The 20,033-nt window shown below is 39.1% G+C and overlaps 1 protein-coding gene across 3 annotated transcripts in view; it reads right to left on the bottom strand.

Moving 5' to 3' along the window:
- Positions 1-20,033, bottom strand: part of DYRK1A (dual specificity tyrosine phosphorylation regulated kinase 1A) — a 58,136-nt gene that overhangs the window by 22,046 nt on the left and 16,057 nt on the right. For 2 of the 3 annotated variants that reach the window (XM_075708164.1, XM_075708167.1), the window contains exon 1: positions 143-356. In XM_075708164.1, coding sequence (XP_075564279.1) covers positions 143-275 — 133 coding nt within the window. In that variant the 5' untranslated portion in view covers positions 276-356. Of the gene's footprint in view, positions 1-142; positions 357-20,033 lie in introns of those variants that run through there. The other variant, XM_075708161.1, reaches the window with a different exon arrangement.

Raw genomic sequence — 20,033 nt, 5'->3', positions numbered from 1 at the left:
CCCCCCCCCCCCCCAAACCCCAACCCCAAACAAACAAACCAAACAACCACAAAAACATATGCCCTGATCCTGTAACTTATGGGCATATAATATATTTAGAGAAAGACTTATTACATCTAAAATGACTTTTTTGTTAAACCACTTACCTGGTTTGTTAATGTTACAGGTTGCTGAATCTGGTCAGCATATGATAAGGCAGAAACCTGTTGGTCATTTATGTTCTGCTGCCGACGATCACTGTACTGCTGATGCGAATGGGACATCTGTCCAGCCATCTGAAGGCCAGCAGCATGGAATGAAAACGATGGTGCAAGCCGAACAGATGAAGGTTTGCATGCTGAAGTCTCTCCTCCTGCAAAGACAATACCAGTTTTTAATGCAGTTAATGGCTTGAAAATATTTACCTCAGTTTCCTAGCTTACAGAGCTTAGAAACACAAATAGTTTCACCGTTTTAACATAAACAAGAGTTTTCATACACAATGAACCCAGAAATCCTCCTCACGTAAAGATTACCTAGCTAAAGTGCTTCTTCCCATTTCATCGTGACAAATTATTCATCAGTTGTTTATTCCTGTTTATCCTTAACATCCCTTTTCTAACATCTTCACCTATGTGTCATAACTCCATCAGAATTTGACAGGCATTATTTTCAAAGATATGAATTTTGTGTATGGATTCCATGAAAGCCAGAAAAACAGACAAATTCTGCCTTTCAAGGTTGCTCACAGCAACTTTCTGGACTGACTGTACCAAAAGGAAGGAAAAGCTAGGACCCAACCTCAGCAGCTCATCTTCCCTGGCCTCAATGTTCATGCCCTCCTACAAACTGCTTAGCTCACTAGCCTACACTTCTAACTTCCAAGCTTCTTCCAGTGCACACTGTACTTCAACTCTTCTTCCTGACTCTTAGAACTGAGTTTCACCAAGCTATAGGTAGCAAGCACTGTAACTTTCATCAATTCCTCTGTGGGAAGGTGAAATCAGACTGCAAGAAGCAACTGCAAAGCAACTGCAAAGCAAGAGGCAAACAAAACACTTGGTGTCAAGTTGCAGGAGAATGACAAACCATATGGCCAAAGTACTAGATTCTGTAGCATCCTGAAAAATGCCAAATTCCACAGGCACAGAATCTGCCTCTAACCAGGACAGATCCCGCACCTCTCAACTCCTGTTTCAGACATCCATCAGATGGTATTTAATTGGCTCAGTCTACTTGTATCTTCACTGTCCTCTAACAGTGGAGGATGGATTAAAGTACAATTTGGTTTTCTTTGTTTGCTAACGAAAGCTTAGCATGTTCCACATTTAACATCCATCCTTTTGCTTTTTGCTGACTATGCCAGAGAGGGGAAATTCTCTAAATGGATGCCATGTTGGCACAACATAAGAGACAGAGCAGGATGGGACACGCAGCCAGGCACACTGAAGCCAACACTGCCACTGAAGGAACATGTGTGGAATCAGAAGCTGAAATCTGGAAGCACAATTACTGGTAAAGATTAAATTCAGAAGCAAGACGTGAAATAATCAAATACCTTAACCAGCAACGGAAATCCCCATTTCCTTTACAATCAAAACCTTGCAAGAAAATATAATCAGTAGAAAACAGTAGATGAACACTACCCATCAATTTGACCTTCTTAAAAATAACTAACTGCTCAATTTGCCACCTCTTCTAAGTTAAGAAAAAATAAAATATTGAAAATTATACTGTATCATTGACTCAGCACCTACCAGGGCATGGGATGAAATCAAACACCATTTTACGTTAAGATCATTTTAGAAAAAAATAATATTCAATTTAAAAAGTCAAAATAATATTCAAACAGCTATAAATAAGAAAGCCTATATATAGTCTAATCACTATCACTTTAAAAGGGGTGAAGTAAAATTGTACAGCGAAATACCCACTGACAGATCACTGGTACTTTTCTCCAGTGTTACAATTCAGTACTACTAGAAGACTAACAGAACAAACTGCTCCAGAAAATGAACTGGTTGCTCACAAGCACCCACATATTTTTACAGTGTTTCATTAAATCTTCAAATATTTTACTAAAAAAACCAAAACAAAACAACACCCCCAAACTCCACAAAAACCACACCCACAAACCAAAAAACTAAACCACCCAAACTTTCATGAAATAACTATGATATATGAAAACTCCTTTTTTGGTGTGCATTATGGTGCCTCTGGTAACATGATAAAGTATCAAGATGACCTTACAAATGGAAATAAAATAAAGAAATTCCTGACCTAAAACCATTATAAGGTAAGTCAACATCACACAGAAAATTACTCTTAACTCTTCTGTAAAATATCCATTAAAGACTGCTTTGTGATTTTTTTAACACAAATAAAGATCCTAGTAAGCTCTGAAAGTGAAACTGTCCTCCAACATTTAAAGATACAGTGAAAACATTAGTTAAATACCCGAGCGTAACTTTTAAAAATACTTGCATCTTCTTCTGTTTTCATTCCAGGTAACATCTTACGTTCACCTAAGAATTGGACAACAGATTGTCACCTTCTTTTTTGAATTTAAACTTACATATTATGAACTTCACAAGTTCACATTTAATACAGGGGGAAAATAGGTGCAAAGACTGTAATGCATCATCTGATCGCTCAAAGATACCATGGTTCCTTCGTATAAATGCATCTGTCACTTAGGTCATGTAAAAACTGTATATACATATTTTTTTCCTCACTACTGTATTTTCTTAATATCTAAACTCCATTTTTACTAGAGAATCAGAGTTAATATTCCATCTACACAACTTGGTAAATTCAGCGTACATTTACTTTTCAAGATACACTGAACGCTCCTGTAAGAATGGGTGAACACGTGTAAGACATTATTTGGTATGTCTACTTTCTGCTCTTTTAATTTCTGCTGATTTTCTGCTTAACCTCAAGAAAAAAAAAATCTCTCTTAGCAACATCATGGTGACTGAATTAAAAGTCAAAACAACATTTAAATCAGATAGTCAAAAAACCCCATTAATTCTAAATTGTAAAGCCAATTACGTTAAAAGTTTTATTTCTTGTATTTTTTTATCCCAGGCCACAGTTTCCCAATAGCATACTAGATATCTAGCAAATTAGGTAACTTAATAAAAACAAATTTGATTTGAAAAAATTCTGCACTTGCACGTGTCCCTAAAAGAGCAGCAATCTCACACATATACACACAAAAAATCCTATTAGCATGGAGTTCTCATTTACAATTTGACTTCACAGTATCTTCTGACACTCACTCAAAAGATCACAACAAATCTGAGGATAAACTGAATAATGCACTACACACACTTTTTTAAAAAAAGAAAAGTAGAAAAGGATTAGAAGTATAATTATCCCACAAAAGAACAGTCATAATACTAATGTTTCACTTCAGCTTTCAACTTTTGACACTTGCACACCCTTTCTCTCCTCAGTCCACTAGCAGGACAACAAGGCTGTAGCCTTCCTGGTCTTCCAAACTGACAATAGTCAGCTGGACCAACTCAGTTAATTCAACAGTAACGCCCCAGAAAAGAGAGCTTCATAATTTGTAACAAGGTGACTGGACTGCAGAATCACAAAAAAGTTTCTCTAAGAACCACAGCTTGACAAGTAACTTACTTTATTCCTTCAGTTTAAAATTTTTTTGAAGATTCAATGTTTGTGATTAACAAGCATTTACCTATTTGCCCAGAGGTAAGTCATACACAACCTACTATGTCAACATACATGAATAAAAATTGTATCCAACAGGAAACCATTTTCAGAAACCATTGTTCTTTGGCAGAAATGTAAACTGATTTCACAGAGCAGCACTGAATCTCAGAAAAAGGGACACTATTAAACACAAGAGCCTGACTAGTGTCTCATGACCTGAAGTCTGTTACAAGTAGACGGATGGAAATTGGCTAACTCACACTGCACATTCTTATACCAAATAGAAAGGCATTTTAATAGTTTCTGTGAAGATGGTGGTATCAACCCTAAACCATGTTAGCAATAAGAAAGAACTGCCTGGGTCAAAAGTTTAAGAACTGTAACTACAAGCTCTAAAAGATCAGTAGCCAAGTAATTTTCATCTTTACGATTTCTTACTGTCACTGAAAACGAGACACATGAGTTCACAGACTTCTCTTGCTGAAAGCAGTCTCAGCTATCAACAAAAACAAGTAATGTTCAGGATATGGTCCCTGATGAAATACCTGCCCTTGCCACATTTCAGACTTTTTCCATGACACCTCCAATCCTATCCTGGTACATCTAATCCCAAGAGGATACTCATAACTTACTATTATGAGCCAAGAAACTCCTAATGACATGTTAGGAAGAAATGAGGGGAGAAAGAAGAATTGGCTAGAATAGCAATCTTGACCTCCTTTAGTTTTAGGCCGAGGAGTCAGTCAGCTATAGAAATAGCAACATTTGTGTACGTCCATTAATTGAAGTTCACAAAACCCCTGGTGGCTGAAGTTCATTTGGAGAGCTCTAGACATTCAAAAAAGTAAGTGATCTACTGACCACCATGGGAGTACTAAAATCCACAGGAGCTCGTCACCATGCCACATCCATAAACTTATGCAGGATAGAAATATCTAAGGAACAAGGTCTAATCAATCATCAATTTTCCTTTCTAACCACTGTAAATTCAAATGATTACATAGAATCATAGAATCATTTAGGTTGGAAAAGACCTTTAAGATCATTCAGTTCAACCATTAACCTAAGACTACCAAGTCCACCACTAAACCAATTAAGGGTAGAGTAGCAATTTCATGTTTCCTGGCTTGGTGGCTGGATTATTTATAGTGAAAGTAAAAACCAGGAATCATTAGGGTTGGAAAGGACCTCGAAGATCATCAGTCCAACCATCAACCCACCACCACCATGCCTACTAAACCATGTCCCAAAGTGCCATGTCTATCTGTTTTTTGAGTACCTCCAGGGATGGTGACTCCAACCACCTCTCTGGGCAGCCTGTTCCAATGCTTGACTACCCTTTCCGTAAAGAAATTTTCCCTAATATCCAATCTAAACCTCCCCTGGTGCAGCTTGAGCCCATTTCCTCTCGTCCTATTGCTAACTACTTGGGAGAAGAGCCCAACACCCACCTCACTACAACCTCCTTTCAGGTAGTTGTAGAGAGCAATAAGGTCTCCCCTCAGCCTCCTCTTCTCCAGGCTAAACAACCCCAGTTCCCTCAGCCGCTCCTCATAAGGCCTGTGCTCCAGACCCTTCACCAGCTCCACTGCCCTTCTCTGGATGAGCTCCAGCAACTCAATGTCTTTCTTGTAGTGAGGGGCCCAAAACTGGACACAGTATTCCAGGTGCGGCCTCACCAGTGCCGAGTACAGGGGCACAATCACCTCCCTGCTCCTGCTGCCACACTATTCCCGAGACAAGCCAGGATGCTGTTGGCCTTCTTGGCCACCTGGGCACACATGGGCTCATGTTCAGCTGTCTGTCTACCAACACCCCCAGGTCCTTTTCGGCCAGGCAGCTTTCCAGCCACTCTTCCCCAAGCCTGTAGCGTGGCATGGGGTGGTTGTGACCCAAGTGCAGGACCCGGCACTTGGCCTTGTTAAACCTCATAGAGTTGGCCTCGGCCCATCGATCCAGCCTGTCCAGGTCCCTCTGCAAGGCCATGCTACCCTTGAGCAGATCAACACTCCCACCCAGTTTGGTGTGGAGCACCTTGGGAAAGAAACAAAGTGACAGCAAACAAAAAGTATGCCAAGATCTCTATGCATGAAGTACATTAAGGGAAGAGATTACAGATTGGGAGTGGGAAGAATTATCTTACGAATGGGCCTTACCTAATGTGTTAGTTCAGGGAACGGCATAAAAACATACAGTTTTATTGTATGTTAACAGTTTAAATTTTTACAGTTTACAGCAAACATTTATTTGCCTGTGAGGAGATTAAATCAGAACTTGTCATAAAGAAGGTCCAGCTACAGAAGGCATCCCTTATTTCAGTCTTGAGAGCAGATGTCCCTTTTCTCCTACAGTCATGAATGTAACAGGTCTTTTGAAGCGAAGCTGTTCAGAACACTGTATTTCATTAGCGACATTCCATACACCACAATATAAGCAAAATACAAACGATAATAGTAACTTCTTGACTTTTGTAAGTTTACTTTCTCTGGAAAGTAAAGCGAGGAAGAAGTAAGCACTAATAAAATGCTACCCTATTGTACGAGCAAACCACTGAAACTATAACCAGAAGAAAATGTTTAAAAGTAGACTGACAGCATCAATGTGATGACAGAGAAAACTGAAATTATAACCTCAAAAGAGGTTCATAACTCAGAACTATCTGAAAATACAGGTACTGCAAAAATGGATTGCCCTATCGTATGGAAGAAGGTAGGGTTTATTTCTTTAAAGCACCATCTTACCACAGTAGAAGAGCATAAGTTCAAAAATATATTTCTTTATTTGGTGAGGATGGGAAATACTTCTCTCATTCAAAATAGGTTTGTTTTAAATGACTTTTCCAAGTATCAACAAATCAGTAATTCAAAGTAGAAAAATGCTTGAGAGGGTAGTTATTGAACAGTCTATAAAAGAACTATAGTTGGTTTAATATAGGAAAATTTTTGCTAAAATCTTGCATAGATTTTTAAAAACTCAATGCAGTTTCAAAATCCATTTTCCTACCTCATCCATTTTAGATTCTGTTATTCCCATTTTGACATCAGTCTACATAACTCATTTAAATATTACATCCTCCCCCAAAAAATATCGTAAGGTGACCAAGTGGTGCAATGCATTGCTGGCCTTCTCCTTTCAACATAAAGCAAGACACAAATATTCACCAATTGACTGTAAAGAGCTGCAGGTGACAGTGTGTCACCCCAAGAGTGGATCACCGTTTCTGAAAAAATTTGTGTATTGTGGTCATTTAAATGTGGTATCTAAGAACATGAAAATTTCAACTGAAGTTTTCCCTACAGCTGGGCCATTGTAAAGTCTATTCTCTGGACATGACTGACTGATGTCTAATAAAATTGGAAGCCGTGCTACAGCCTTTCCCACAGTCACTGACTGAGCACTGGCATGGCTTGCCCAGAGAAGCTGTGGATAACACATCCTGGGAGATACTCAAAACCCTGGGTGCAGTCCTGGGCAACTGTCTCTAGGTGGCCCTACTTGAGCAGGGGGAGGTTGGACCAGGTGACCTCCAGAGGTCACTTCCAACCTCAACAGTTCTGTGATTCTGTGCCACAAATGTCAGCACGAAGTACATGACAGGATTTCTCTCTCTGAATCAAAGAGTTGTTAGATCAGCTTCTCTGTCATGTGGGACTGCATCTGAAAACCCCTATAGCAGTTAGATAGTTTCTTTGCATTTCTGTCACCCAACTCATTAAATATACTCTGCTTCTTAATGTAGGTACGTGATTCTTTGTCCCTCTGTCACAGTTCTACCAAAGTATTCTATTTAGGTATACTCATAGTGATGGATAAAAAATAGGAGATGAACTCAGACATTAAAATCATTAGAACATTACAGGAAGTGACATTTCCTTAGTATTTCTTCATACCTACTTACCTCACAATTAAAAATTAAAACCAAAAAAGGACCATTGTATCACTTCTGACACTATCAGTACACCAGCTTGCCTTCAAGACTGCCAAAAGCATCTTCCAGTGCAGCACGGGATCTTGATTTCATGACATCAGGAGATAGAGACTTCCCTACTTGATAATATAACCTTTGCAACAGCCTTAAAAATACTTCACTATTGACCGTTGTGCAAGATGAAGCAGGAAAAAGCAGCAAAAAGTCATACCAGCATTCTATTTCATACTTTTAGAAGTTCAGATGTAGCCATTCCCCCTGTTTGAGAACTTACCACTAACATGCTATCTGGATAACTGATTTCTTTTAAAATTATAACAACGTCATAGCCCCTTCTGTACCCAAGTCCTCTGCATCTGGCTTTGAGGCAGTGATTTCTACTTCCGCAGAATGCTTTGGCTGTTTCCTGGTAATGTCACTGTCCCCATTTTTCCCACCTCTTTGTTCAACTCAGCTCAAAGAAGAGGCAGAATTTCTTATCAGATCCATAAATTAAAGACCAGTAAATTACGGCACAATAGCACTTAACTGGCAGAAATAACACAAAACTAGATTGGAATCAGTGGTAATATTCCTTGGGGGTTTATCCTGGACTGTGGGGTCATCTCTTTTGAAGTATGACACTTTCTCCTCTGCACAACTCACCTTCCTTCATTCTCTTGGCATTGCTTGTACTTTTCTTTCTGTTCTTCAACATTTTCCCTATAAAGATCATTGCTTTGACCCTAAACGTTTTGAGCTTTCTTTCACCTCCTCTCCCTCCTGCCTCATCCTCCCTTTCCCTATTCTATCTCTGCTATCTGGGTCATTCAGCAATGTACAGAGGTGATCCATCTCAGTGATATGTTTGCAGCTGAATGAGACCCTGCCAGAAAACACAACCAGAGAATAAAAGTGTGAACTGTATCATTCACCACAACGGGTATTCTCATTGCCACACTCGGAGTTCAAGAGTTTGTGGGCCTACACCACAGACCAAACATGGTAGTTCTTAGTACTGCACATGGCTGCTTCAGACTTCAAATCTTTTTACTTCCAATCCCTGCTATGCCACCACAGTTGAAGGTATCCATCCTCTCATTAATTTTTTGTTCCTGCATTCGAATTACTGAATGTGAAAACAGTCAAAAGTCTCTTCAAAGAAAATCCTCTATTAGTTGAGGAACTGTACAGCCCTCTTCCTCCAAACAAGATCCACATTTTTTTGCAAAGTTAATAGCTTTGCACAGTTCTGGTCAACCTTGTTTTTCAAAACCCATGCTTGGAAAAGTTCTCAGTACCAATGAGCATTATGATACCTCAGCTATTACATTAAGCATACCTCTAAGAAACAAATCTGGAAAAGTAAGACTGATCTCTGCATTGCTTTAATACCCAACCACCTCTGCAGTGTATTAGCACATCCTAAAACAGACAGTGACCAATTAGCAATAGAGGGAAACACTTGTATCTTGAGAACTCTCTGTTCAAATAAACCTACATTTAAGACAAGTTAGACCTACCAAAGTTCTGCCTAAGCATAATAAATGTCAAGCACTTGGGATTTGAGAGTTCAGAACAATCAGCTTTTAAGCAATAAGCAAATGCCAACCTGAACTCTAAGCGAACTACTGCTCTACTGAAACATTGCTTTGCCTATTGTCCTCATGCACTGTATTTAAAATGACTGCATGAGAATGTGAAGGTACATGGACTTCACTCAGCTTGCTCTGGAATGAGGAAAGCTGAGAGAAGCCAGGGAACAAAGGGAAATTACCTGCAGTAGCTACTGTAGAACAAACAACTTTGTTATAAATATCCCACACTAGTTCCTCCTCTGGAGGAACTATATTACTGTGGAGGAATTCTATTATTAAGAATAGCTACTTCAGAAGCTACTCTACAATAACTATTCAGACAACTTCCCTGTACAGAAATGCTAAACGCTACTTTCTCTCAAAGCAAAATTAAGCCCTGAACTTAGAAAAACCCACCCTCTCAAGTCCCATTCATTAGGCCAATATACCCAGCCCACAGAATCCTCCTGCTTGTGCTCCTTCCTAATGCACAGAGCTGCAGAGAAGACAAAGTGCTTAGGAGGTGACATAAAATTACTTCTGGGTGCCATCTTTCCCAACAGCTTGCAGACCTTTGACATGACTTGCCTGTCACATGTCTGATCATACGGCAGAGACAGCGCAAGAAACCTGGAGAACAGACAGGCCAAGAGTAGGCTTCATTAACCATTCGGACACTGTTGTGCCTGTCTTGGCTATCCTCTTCCCTGGATGAGCTGCAGCAGGAGGCAGGCTTTGGACAGGACTTGGATGCGTGTGCTTCGTTGCTTTTGTGCACTAAGGCCTGTATTCAGGGGACACTAGTTCCCTCTTCTGTAGAAATATGGTGGCTAAGACCTGTGACAGGGAGGGATTGTAGTACATAACTCTCCCAAGCCACTTCAAAAATCCGGTACCAGAAAGACTAAATGCCACTGCTCAATATAATCTTCCCACAACAAGAGAAGGAAATCTCTAAAACTCATGAGCAACTTACGATTTAATCCACTGGCAATACTATATAAATCTGTATTTCATTAACATATAAATATTACTTTGAGTATACTCTGGAGAATCTTAGAACTAAGAAAAATTTGTGGAAGTGAAACTACTTTTTTTTTTTTAATAAATGAAGCCCAAGATTGCCAAAATTGTCAGCTAAAACCTACAAGAAACACAAGTACTCTAACTTTCAAAGTCAAAATCTTAAACTCTATGAGAACTCTGCTTTCGCATTTCTATTCTTGAGAAGCAGGCTGCCTAAGAGCATACCTGGGGAAAAAAACACTACAACCCCACAAGTAAACAGTGAGAACTGAACCTGTGTGCAGGCCTTCACATAGACCAGAAGGCTCCAGCTACGTGTACTGGACTGAAAGAACAGTGAAATTGAAGAGTACTGTGCACAGAAGTTAGGAAACACCAGAATACTTCCACAGTTTTCATTCAGTGGCTCTATGTAAATAAGTTATGATACTATTTAGTTGCATGAATACCCTATTTATTTTAAGGGACAGAATGGAAGTAGCACTCACTGAATAGGTTGCCATACAATGGATCTTTTTATTTTCATTGTATTTAACATAATATCCCTTGACACTCCTCAGACTGTGCTCCACATAAAATTATTACTGTGTGCATATATATTCTATAGAGTAGTCATTGTTTTTGTATCCATGTAATTCACAAACAACAATTTCCTTCTGCAATATTCTTACAAGACTGGATTTCATCCTGTTCTGCAGAAAAACAGGGAGACACAGGTTAAACACAAAAGGGTTCCATGATTTGAAATTTCTAATTTTCTATAGACAGAATTTGAAAGACTTTTCAAAGACAAGGAACACATACTAGTAGGTAAATCTCTGTTTTATGAAGCTCCGCAGAGGAGCAGCTTTACAGGTTAGGTTTCAAGAATTTGGGAAAAGTAAACCAAATGAGAGAGGTCTGAAATGGATGTTTCATTTCTGCTTGCAAACAAAACCAAACAAGAAGGGGTACTTGATTCATGTTGGACTAAGGACTGAAAAATAACACAGTTCTTTCAAGCAACGGGGCACTAACATAGGAATTACTCATGTATCGAACCAAAGATCCATTCAAATCAGTGTCCTGTCTCTCAAAGTGGCCAACAGCAGTCATCTTGGAAGAGAACAGGACAAGCATACAGTACTAGGTGCCTGGCATATTCATCTAGTCTCCAGGCCAGGAATTACATGAAGCAGAGTCTTTGTGATTAACATGTATATATACATGTATATCATTCATCCTTTTCTTCCATGGACTTTCTGAACCACTTTTTGCATTTCAGCTTTTAGCATCCAGAAGATCACATGGCAAAAGACTCCACAGCTTACTCACAGGCGGCATTAAGCACCACCTCCTTTTGTTTGTTGTGAACTTGCCTTTTTTATCTGATGGCCTCTGCTGAATAGTAACAAAAATTAAGGCTGCCCTCCTGCAAAGAGGCAATGATACTGACATGAAGAAATGAATGAGAGGCTTCACATCAGCAACTTTGTTTATTCTACCGAGGGGTGATGGGTTTATTTTTTTTAAGCTCCCTTTTGACACACTACCTTCATGTGATCCTCCAAGAGAGGATATTCTAGTATTTAGAGAAGAAACATTCTCAACTGTGCAACTGTATACACACCAACGTATTTATTATTGAAGGTTTTATCTTTTTCTAATGCATTTAATATTCTTCAGAAGTTTTCCTACCACATTGTAACTCTGTCCTTCATCGTAAACGTGTTACTTGAGAAACACTGGCCAAATTCACGTAGTTTGGCTGATGATTCATCCCAACATGGTATTTCTATTATGCCAAATGAATAAGTGAAGCTGACTAGCTGAGCAATCAATACTTCATTATTGAATTAATAAACCATATTTAAAGAAGAGGACTAACATTTGCTTTAAAACTGAAAAAAAAAAATTATTAAAATATTCGAAAGAATAAACCACTCATTTTTCATAGGACACCAATGCCGGTGAAAACATGCCAAGGCTAGGGTTCTGATACTTCTTTTTTCTCTCCCCCTACAAATTTACGTTTATGATTTTACGCAATTATTCTAAGGTTAGGTGGTTTATAAGTTTTCTACTTTAATGAAAAGCCTGCCATTTAAAAAGAGGGAATATAAAGACAGAGGAAAATGTAGATCTACTTTTTTATGATCACGGTGAAAGTTCACAACAGGTCTTAAAATAGAAACAGAGAATGAAGTGTGAGTATTATTCCAACAACTACATAATTCCAACTATGTGAGCATATTTAATCTAGGTGAAAGGCCCACACCTGTCCTTCAGTTCCCACTGCAATCTGTGAAAAACACAAATACAAATAGAAAACACTGTTTATACAGAAAGTTCTGTCAAATTCAGTAAGTAAAAGAGCATAAAGGAGAAAAATAATTTGTAAGTCACGGTAATCTTATAATACAGACAACAGAAATTTAGTGACATAAAGTTTAAACTGCCATGATTTTATGAAAGTCGTTCCATTAAACACGGTATAAAAGAATCTCTGCACTCACATTTCAGAAGGCTTCAAGCAAACTCCACTTCAAGCACACACAAATTGTATTTTATCTTAGTTTTTAGCTTCTAAAACGCACTAGGAATCACCAAGTTTCCATATTAAAAGGCAACATTTGCTTTATTCAAGAGCAATTAGATTTACCTCTGCTGTCAGTTTTCTGGAGAGTTTACAAAACAGTCAAAAACCCAAAATTCCATCAAAGTAAAAATCAGATTTAATCATTGGCTGCATTTTAACAGTAAGCTTTGGTCTTCATGGTGAGCACAACTTGTAAATGGCTGCAGACTATCGCTCATCTGAACTAATGCGCTCCAATGTTTAGTTTAAAAAAACAAACAAACCAACAACTTGTTTAGTCCTAAGTATAAGCAATAAATCATAAAAATGCTGCCTATTCTCTTGATATTAAAGTACCAATTAAATGAAATTTGTAAAAATTAAAAAATATTTTGTGCACAGATGTTTTTCAAAAAATATTTCACCAAAAACAGTTGTCAAATGGAACCACTTTTACCAAAATTCCAATCCCAACTAAACTCCAAGAATTCCAAATCTGCGGACAACCAGGATTACACCTGGTTAAAAACATGCCAGTGAAAGTAATTTCTGCCATTACTAGTAAATGCTAGGTGGTATCCAAACCTCAGACATATATTGATACCTGTGCTAAGGGGAAGGGTGGGGGGGGTGGGGGGGGGGGGAAGGAAAAAAAAAAAAAAAAGAACACAGAACCTATGTAGATGGATTTACACAGTTAAATAATTCATTAATGTTACAGTCAGTTTTACTGAGCTGGCCAGAAAGAATGCGAGTAGTTATGCAAAGAAAGCCCACAATTTGGACAGCTAAGGAAGGCAGAGGGAGGGACTGGAAAGAGGACTGAAGAAGGTAAACTAATCCATGAGTGAACAGGAGAAAAAGCAGGTTTGGAAAGCAGCAAAAAAAGAAACAGATGCAGATTTAAGCAACAAAAATATTTTAAGATCAGATTTCCCAATATGCTTAGGCAGGGATGATATATAGGACAGAAAAAAAAAACCCGGCCCCAACTGTTACAGCTGAGGTGGGGTTTGGTTTTTGGTGCATGGGGTTGGTTTTTTTTTCCGGGGGGTGGGGGAACGGGGGACGGAGACATGTGAATACACCGTTTTTAAAAGGCAAGTGTGTGTTCTAGAAATAGATTATTCTATATTCTCACCAGCTACAGATACTTATCTCAGATACAGAGGTTATTGCATTTTAGGAAGTACCGATATTAAAGCTGACTTTATTAACGTTCCACAGCCATGCTTTCTGCATAAAGCTGGTTACTTCAATACAAGGTACTTAAATTAAAAAAAGAAAATAGACAAATTAAGCGGGGAAAGGGCGAGAACCGCGCTGTTCCATCTACACAGCACTCTTCCCTGGTTTCAAGCTATTCAATTATTTTTTTTTTTAATTAACGTGGCGTATATAGAGACACACGTTTTTTAGGATACATAGGTACCCGCACGCACACACACACACACATCTATTCACACGGCCAACCCAGGGAGAGGGCGAGACTGAACAGCAATTAAATCCTCCTTTCGCTTCTGTTCTAAAAGCCGTGCCTGCCCGCAGTACGCGGGCGCTGCTGCAGATCATTAACTGCTCATTTATCAACGCCGCTCACCAGGCAACACAATGCAGCAGAACGGCGCGCGGAAACCACCCCGAACCCCAGCAACAGCGGGTAATTAGCATAGCCTACCACTAAAACCCCGCCGCCTGATTGGGCGAGCTCGTCAGCCAAGTGGCCAATCAAAGGGGGCTATGCAAATCGCAGCCCTCAGTTGCCAGGGTAGAGCTGCTGCCTATTGTCCAATCGGAAAACAAGCAATAAACAAGAAATGCAATTGAGCTTTGTCACATTTTCAAGTTGTTGTTAACACTTTCAAGTTTAAAGCAAAATTAGCTCCGTCTACCGAGGATTAGACTCATGTTCTACATTTCACCCCCACAGCAAGGGCAGGGCAATGCAGTAATGAGACACGGGGATTACAGCTCAGCGCTGCAGGAGGATTTAAACTTCCCTTCCCGCAAAACAGCTCTGCTCCGGGACGGCCTGAACAACGCGTTCTGAAGGGCCGAGATGCGAAGGCAGCCCAAGAAGATCGTACTCAAACACCCTCAAGTCTGATCGCTCCCTGCTGAAATGCTTCAGAGGGTTTTACACAACAGTTGAGAGCAGGGAAGTTCCCTTCCCCTGGCTTAGTTAGATCCCCTTATAAATTTATATGGGCTGCCATACTGTATCAGACACTACGTGCTACTTACATCCTCCCCTTTTTCACAGGTGCTACATTTCTGTTTGGTTGGTTGTAAGGGAGAGGGAAAAGACTAAAGAAAGAACCTCCTTCATTATTCACCCCACTGACAGATTTTAAGTAAATGAGTCGGTTCATTTGACCAAACTGAACCACCAATAAAGACTGAATGTAAAAAAACAAGGTATCCTACAAGAAAGAAGCCATTTTTTTCCACCAATTTCAAAAATTAAGCTTATCTGAAAGAGTATTTGCCATTAAGTGTCTCTGCCTGTGACGGTGTGAATACATAGGGAGTACAGCAGCTACTGACCATCACCACTTCCAACACTCCTCAGGAGGTTCCCTTCCCACACACACGGATGCGTGTTTCGAAAACCGGCATCGCTCAGCCCCCTTCAACTGAAGTCTCTAAACGCAAAGGCTGACAGAGTTACTCTGGAAGCAACTGCCTCTCTCTTCTAAAGGAACGCAGCTGCCCAGCTTCCCTCTACGCCGCGGCGGACGCAAGTGATCCTGTGCGTGTTTTACTTCACTTTCCACAGCCCGACAGTGATGTGAAAGTGCTACTGCAATTCACTCGCCTGGGAGATCGGTGTTCGCGTGTTTCTCATTCTTGAGTGCCGGTGGAAGGTGCCCGACACCGGCAACCGACATCTCCCGTCCAGGTGCACACCAGGTACAGGATATAAAGCAACGGCGGCAGCAGCCTCTGTGTCTCAAACCCTCAAAGGACCGTGACACTATTCTGCCCGCCGCCGATCAGCTGAAGGAGGGCTACGACTTTCTGTCAGCCACTAACCTGGGTCATTGCTAAAGAGGAGAGAGGCTCGCTATTTCTTTATCAATCTCTATAACACTCAAAACTTTTCAGATGTGAATCACAGAATCTCCTTCTTGAAAGTGCCCAAAATATCAGTTCCACACCCTGACGCTAACAGAAATTAAAGGTTTACTTGCTCCCTCACTTAGAAAATTCAACAACTTCATCTTGGAAATTTTATCAATAGTAATACTCCTATATATATACTATAGTATATGTCCTGAAATACATACCGCTATCTTAGTATGTGCACCAACCCCTCTGACACAAAACAATTCCATCTATTCCCCGTCTCATATTAGCTTTTTAAACTAAATTACTGCTTTTTGATATATGCTCATCTAGCAAACCCTGTAAGAGCGCAGCAGCAACAGCAGTAAGCAGCAGCAGAATGTTATCTGACCATAGGCTTACAAGATTTTCCAAGCAATCCGGCCTGGGCCAGTACTTTGCAGCACTAATCCTTCTCCTAGTCTGCTCAACTGTCCTCTCAAAGTAATACTTTTATCAGCAGTTAAGTAAGAGTTTCTTGTGTTGTGCAGTGTTTTCCCCACCTCTGAAGAGAATATAAGTAACATTACTTACAATTTTCAGTTTAGAGTGCAGTAATAATTAAAGACTGAATACAAAATACCTGCTACATGGCAACACATCAAACCATATGACGCATACAAGAGGTGAGCAACACCAAATATTTTGCACCTAATCAATACCTGTGGCTAACAGCTAGTCTAATGTCTAAACTTCACTTTTCAGATTCCGCATGCATTCCCAGCTGAACATAATATAAGGTTAGCATAAATATCTGAATAATTTTTAAAACTCCCCTTTAATCTATTGTACAAATACATATATATTAAAAAAGGAATCTTTTCCTATGCATAAAAACCACCAAGGGAAATAGAATAATTCAAGTCATTTCCCATTTGTAGTTACTGAGGCACAAGATATATTTAAACAGTTGGTACAGAAAAAATGGAAAGCATCTACCATATCAATGTACAGCTAGCATGCCAAACCATTAATGTAAGAGCTAAACAAGGGATGAATACATCATGTGCAATAGTCTCACATGATATAAATTATTCAATACCTGACCAAAGAAAACAGCTTTCAGGAGAGAGGGGGAGGATCTGAAAGTACTTTCATAGTTTGAATAAATACAGTATTATGAATTGATGCAAAATCTTTCTAACTCTGCACCACAGTTAAAAAATCACATGTATTTTCAAACTATTTCACTATGTTATGTCAATCCAACTTGTATTCTGATGTTTACCATAAAGGTAGATTTCATATGATACAGTGCTGAAAATTTGAAAATAAAACCAACTGTAAAAATGAAATTACTTGGTACACAGGCAAGCATGTATTTTCAGGATTTGTGCTCCGTCCCCTCCTTCCACTTGCACGATTTGGATAATGCGTAACCCTATTGATACTGCAAGTCTTTTTGCTTTACTAATTTCAAACTGGCTATACAACACTCTATTTGGGATTGCTATGCTGGCAAAAAATGAATGTATCATACACTTAATTCATGTGAAACAGAAGCCTTTTCTAGACTCAAGATACAGATAGAAAGCTTTTTAAGTGATAAATTGAAAAACAAAAAAATATCTACCATAATAAATTACACCTCGATTATGGGGAATCTGCTGGTGTAATGATTCCAAGGAATGCCTTCAATGGCTGATTTCATATATAATCTTAAAATAGGTAATTTCACTCAAACAGAACTTCATAGTACATACTCAGTTTTGGCAGCTAACAGAGTAGTTATGTTGCATTTGGAGACAGTACACTGTTTTTGTACTCTGCATTAAAAACAGAGATTCTGATACAGTTTCTAAAACACAGAACACTTAGAAACTCCTAGGCACACTGTCCATATTAAGCCATATTGTAGTTCATAAAAATAGTAACATTCAAAAATGTTTTTTTCCTAACTCCAAAGTAGACTGGAAGCACCAGGACCATTTTCTTCTATAAAATATTCACAAGCTGTAAATTGTAACTAAATCATTTTTCTGCTGTGTTCTCAACGATTTCATAACTGATATTCTGACACCAGGATTTTACAATAGCCATCTCAAGCCAGTCCCTACTTCCTGACAAACTGCATTCAGACTTAAGTCATTAAAAACCAAATCATTCCCCAGTAAAAAGTTGTAACATTTCCATATCTAGCTACTGCTAATCAGAGAACTCCAACTAAAATCAGAAATAAAACCAAGCCTCACTATTCCAAAGCACTTATTTGAAAGACCAATTTCCTGCCTTTGTAATAATGTCTGTATTTAGTATACAGACTTGTAAGTTTAAGTAATTACTTCTTTTGACCTGCCTCGTTTCGAAGTAGTAGCTTTCAATGACAAAAAACTTAAGTATGGTTGAATACCTACTTGCAGCTAGCAACCACCAAAAGACAGTGATGCCAGGTTTCATTAATCCAAACAACAATACGACCCCAAAGCAGGGCTCACTGTAAATTGTATTAACTTCTCTCAAGTAGCACAAATTTAAAAGCAAAACCTAAAACAAAACAAACAACAAACATCCACAAAACAAAACAAACAAACTGTATCACTATTCCTTTAGGATAATACTATGATCTAAGAAAATTATTTTTGAAGTGTAACTCATACATCTCCTTCAAAGGCTTTACTATTTCTAGTATAAACTAAGCAGTATTTATTAAAAAATTACAGCTATTACAATTGTGGGTTTTTCACACCAATAATAATGATGAGCACAACACCATTCAAGTACCAGAGCTGTGCAATTTTAAAACCTTTAAGTTTTGTCTACATCTTCAGCTACAAACATCTATAAATCTTATTCCCAGGTTACAAAAACTCTGTAGGCAGAGACTGGAGTTCATGTTTGCTGTGACAGGGCTCCTCCTTTCCAAAAAGTGCCACCTCTTTCTTCTAGGGACCTTATGGAAGATGCTATAAACCAAAGACTACACGTTCCAATTGCCATGCTTAAACTGGAACATTTCAGCCCCTCTCTCCATCAGTCTCTGGTTTTACATGCCAATTCTCAGAGCAAGCTACTGGGAGAGCTGCCTGTCACATGCATTTGCAGCACCAATATGGGGAGCAATGCAGAGATAGCAAGGTACACTCTGGCCACCAGAAAGACAGGTTACTTCAAAGGGGGTGCAGAAATGGGGCGGGGAGGGAAGAAACCATTCCACCATAAACTACGCCAAGGAAAATCTGACCAGATGATTAGACATGGTTTTGGGTTTGGTTTGGATTTTCTTGCCTCCACAGAGGTGCAGAGGGAGAAGAAAATTCCACCTAAGGAAAGAGACTTCAATGTTTTTAAGAAAGGGGATTATGTAAAAATATTAATGGGATCCAAACACTAAACAGACAAGCAATTCTTCAAGGTTCAGCTAACAACTGTGTTCTGTGAAAAGATCATCACAAGTTCAGTTCATAGCATAAATGCTAACGAAGTTCTAACCCCTGCAGGCTTTTAATTCTTACGGCGTTTCAAACACAACTGTGCCAGTGGTCTGGTCAGAGTATACTTCCAGTTCATAAGCACATACTGAACATTACATTTACAGGCACCAGACACGACTGTACTGTAATGCAAAATAACCTCAATCTCCTAACATGTCATGTTACCAAGGGTCTAGGCATTGCAAGTCAAGAAAAGTGAAACAATTAATACATGATCTCTTTATCTTAAAAGGTTCAGTACCAATGCATTTCAAAGCTTCAGCATTATGGTAAATTTTAGAAGTGCGTTCTCAGTGAAGTAAGAGAATAAAAATTTTACGTGATTTAGAAACAACAAAATCTATTACACCCCCCCCCCCTTTTTTTTTTAAGGAAAAAAACCCAATATACAGAACAGGAAACTTTCTAATCCAAGCATTATTGTAATAAGGCACGTTATCTCTTCAGCTCTACGGAATGAATGGGCATATACAGCCAACGCTTATGAAACACCCTGCTTCATGTATGGCAGGCAGCTACCACAGTGAAGACTCTGGCAAACATACACTTGAAGATGCGCATTTTAACAGCATGACTCTTCTCTAGCAAGTAGATGCTAAGGTAAGAGGGAAGAAGCTTGAGGTGCCCTGCTCCCCATGACTGAAAAAGCAGACGTATTAGATTGAGGGCTATGTTAAGCTCTTATGGGAAAAGATCCTTGAAAAGGGGATGTTACCAACAGCAGAGCATAAACTAGAGCGGTTATAAAACAATCTTCAAAGTAA

Source organism: Pelecanus crispus, chromosome 1 (assembly GCF_030463565.1).
Source record: "Pelecanus crispus isolate bPelCri1 chromosome 1, bPelCri1.pri, whole genome shotgun sequence".
Classification (NCBI taxonomy): Eukaryota; Metazoa; Chordata; class Aves; order Pelecaniformes; family Pelecanidae; genus Pelecanus; species Pelecanus crispus.
The sequence above is the reverse complement of the archived record's forward strand: the minus strand, read 5'-3'. Positions and strand labels throughout refer to the sequence as shown.